The sequence below is a fragment of the Coffea eugenioides genome, chromosome 5 (genome assembly GCF_003713205.1).
Source record: "Coffea eugenioides isolate CCC68of chromosome 5, Ceug_1.0, whole genome shotgun sequence".
NCBI lineage: Eukaryota > Viridiplantae > Streptophyta > Magnoliopsida > Gentianales > Rubiaceae > Coffea > Coffea eugenioides.
The window spans coordinates 40,877,475-40,878,672 of record NC_040039.1 but is presented as its reverse complement, the minus strand read 5'-3'; the positions used below and the strand labels follow the sequence as shown (position 1 = coordinate 40,878,672).

General features: G+C 34.3%; 1 protein-coding gene across 1 annotated transcript; it reads left to right on the top strand.

Moving 5' to 3' along the window:
• LOC113770496 (MYB-like transcription factor ETC1) lies at positions 1-825 on the top strand. The gene is made up of 3 exons (XM_027314966.1): positions 1-188; positions 265-349; positions 478-825. Exons 1-3 carry the CDS (start codon positions 134-136, stop codon positions 563-565), a joined length of 228 nt encoding a protein of 75 aa, XP_027170767.1. The 5' UTR covers positions 1-133; the 3' UTR covers positions 566-825.
• Positions 826-1,198: the final 373 nt, after the last annotated feature.

The following is a 1,198-nucleotide window of genomic DNA, read 5'->3' as shown; positions in this document are numbered from 1 at the left end:
AGACCTTAACTGGGGACTCTTCTGTTTCCTATTAATACGACTTAAAAGAATCCTCCCTTCCCCACTTCACCTATCTCCATATTTCACTCCTATATACTTGTCAGCAATTTCTATAACATTTCTTCCATCTCTTATGGCTGACTCGGATCAATCCACAACTTTGAATGAAAAATCTGCTGGCTCTCAAGGTAACATTACGAGACCTGTGTAGATTTTAAGTTTAATAACCTGTTTATCGATTTCATTATGTTGTTTTTGCATTAGAGGATAAAAGTCAAGACTCTGAGCTTCATTTCTCTGAAGATGAGGAAATTCTCATCATTAGGATGTTCAACTTGGTTGGTAAAAGGTATTAATTAATTCCTTTTTCTTCTTTCTTTTTGTGGTGAAAATTTTCTTATGTCTTACATACTTAAATTTTTTGAAGTTTGAACTGCAACTTGTTGACCCAAAACAACAACTGGCATAATATTTTAGGTGGTCTTTAATTGCTGGAAGAATCCCTGGAAGAACTGCAAAGGAAATTGAGGAGTATTGGAATACAAGATCTGCAACCAGTCCATGATGTCTAGCTAGACAATGTCCAGTGGCAATTTCTTCAAGAGAACCTGGGAAATTATCTTGTTTGCTTGTTTGTGCATGTAACTTCTGCTTTCGGTTAAAATATGTTGGTCTGGTTTTTTATCCCCCTTCTTTGAGGGTTTGGTGCTTGTTGGTCTGGTTTTTTTACTTGTTAGGTGCCTGCAGATTGCGTATGGCTCATTGCAGTGCTGCTGTTTTGTTCTGGAGTTACATTATGAAGTCTTATTTCTTTTGTTTGCACTATCCAGTTGAAGTTTTGCACTTCAATTTTTATTTTTTTTTTGGTCCTTTCTTTTCTTTCCCATTATTCACCAAATCATAAGACAAATGGATATTTTAAAAATTTCTTGCTCTTTTTTCTCAAATCCATCTAGCAGTCAATTGAATTTCTGTCAGGACTTACATCACAAGTCTTCTCTTTGGTCCCAATGGCCATATAACAAAAAAACTTCAAAGTTCTCTCTGGTAACTTTTACTACCAATTCTATCATCTTTATATGGCTAAAAACATCTTCAATATACATATCTTTCAGCCTATTTATCTTTTTTTCCTCTTATATGGTTGAAATAGCTTTTATCTTTATATATTCCATCAAATATCAGCTTATGAACATCC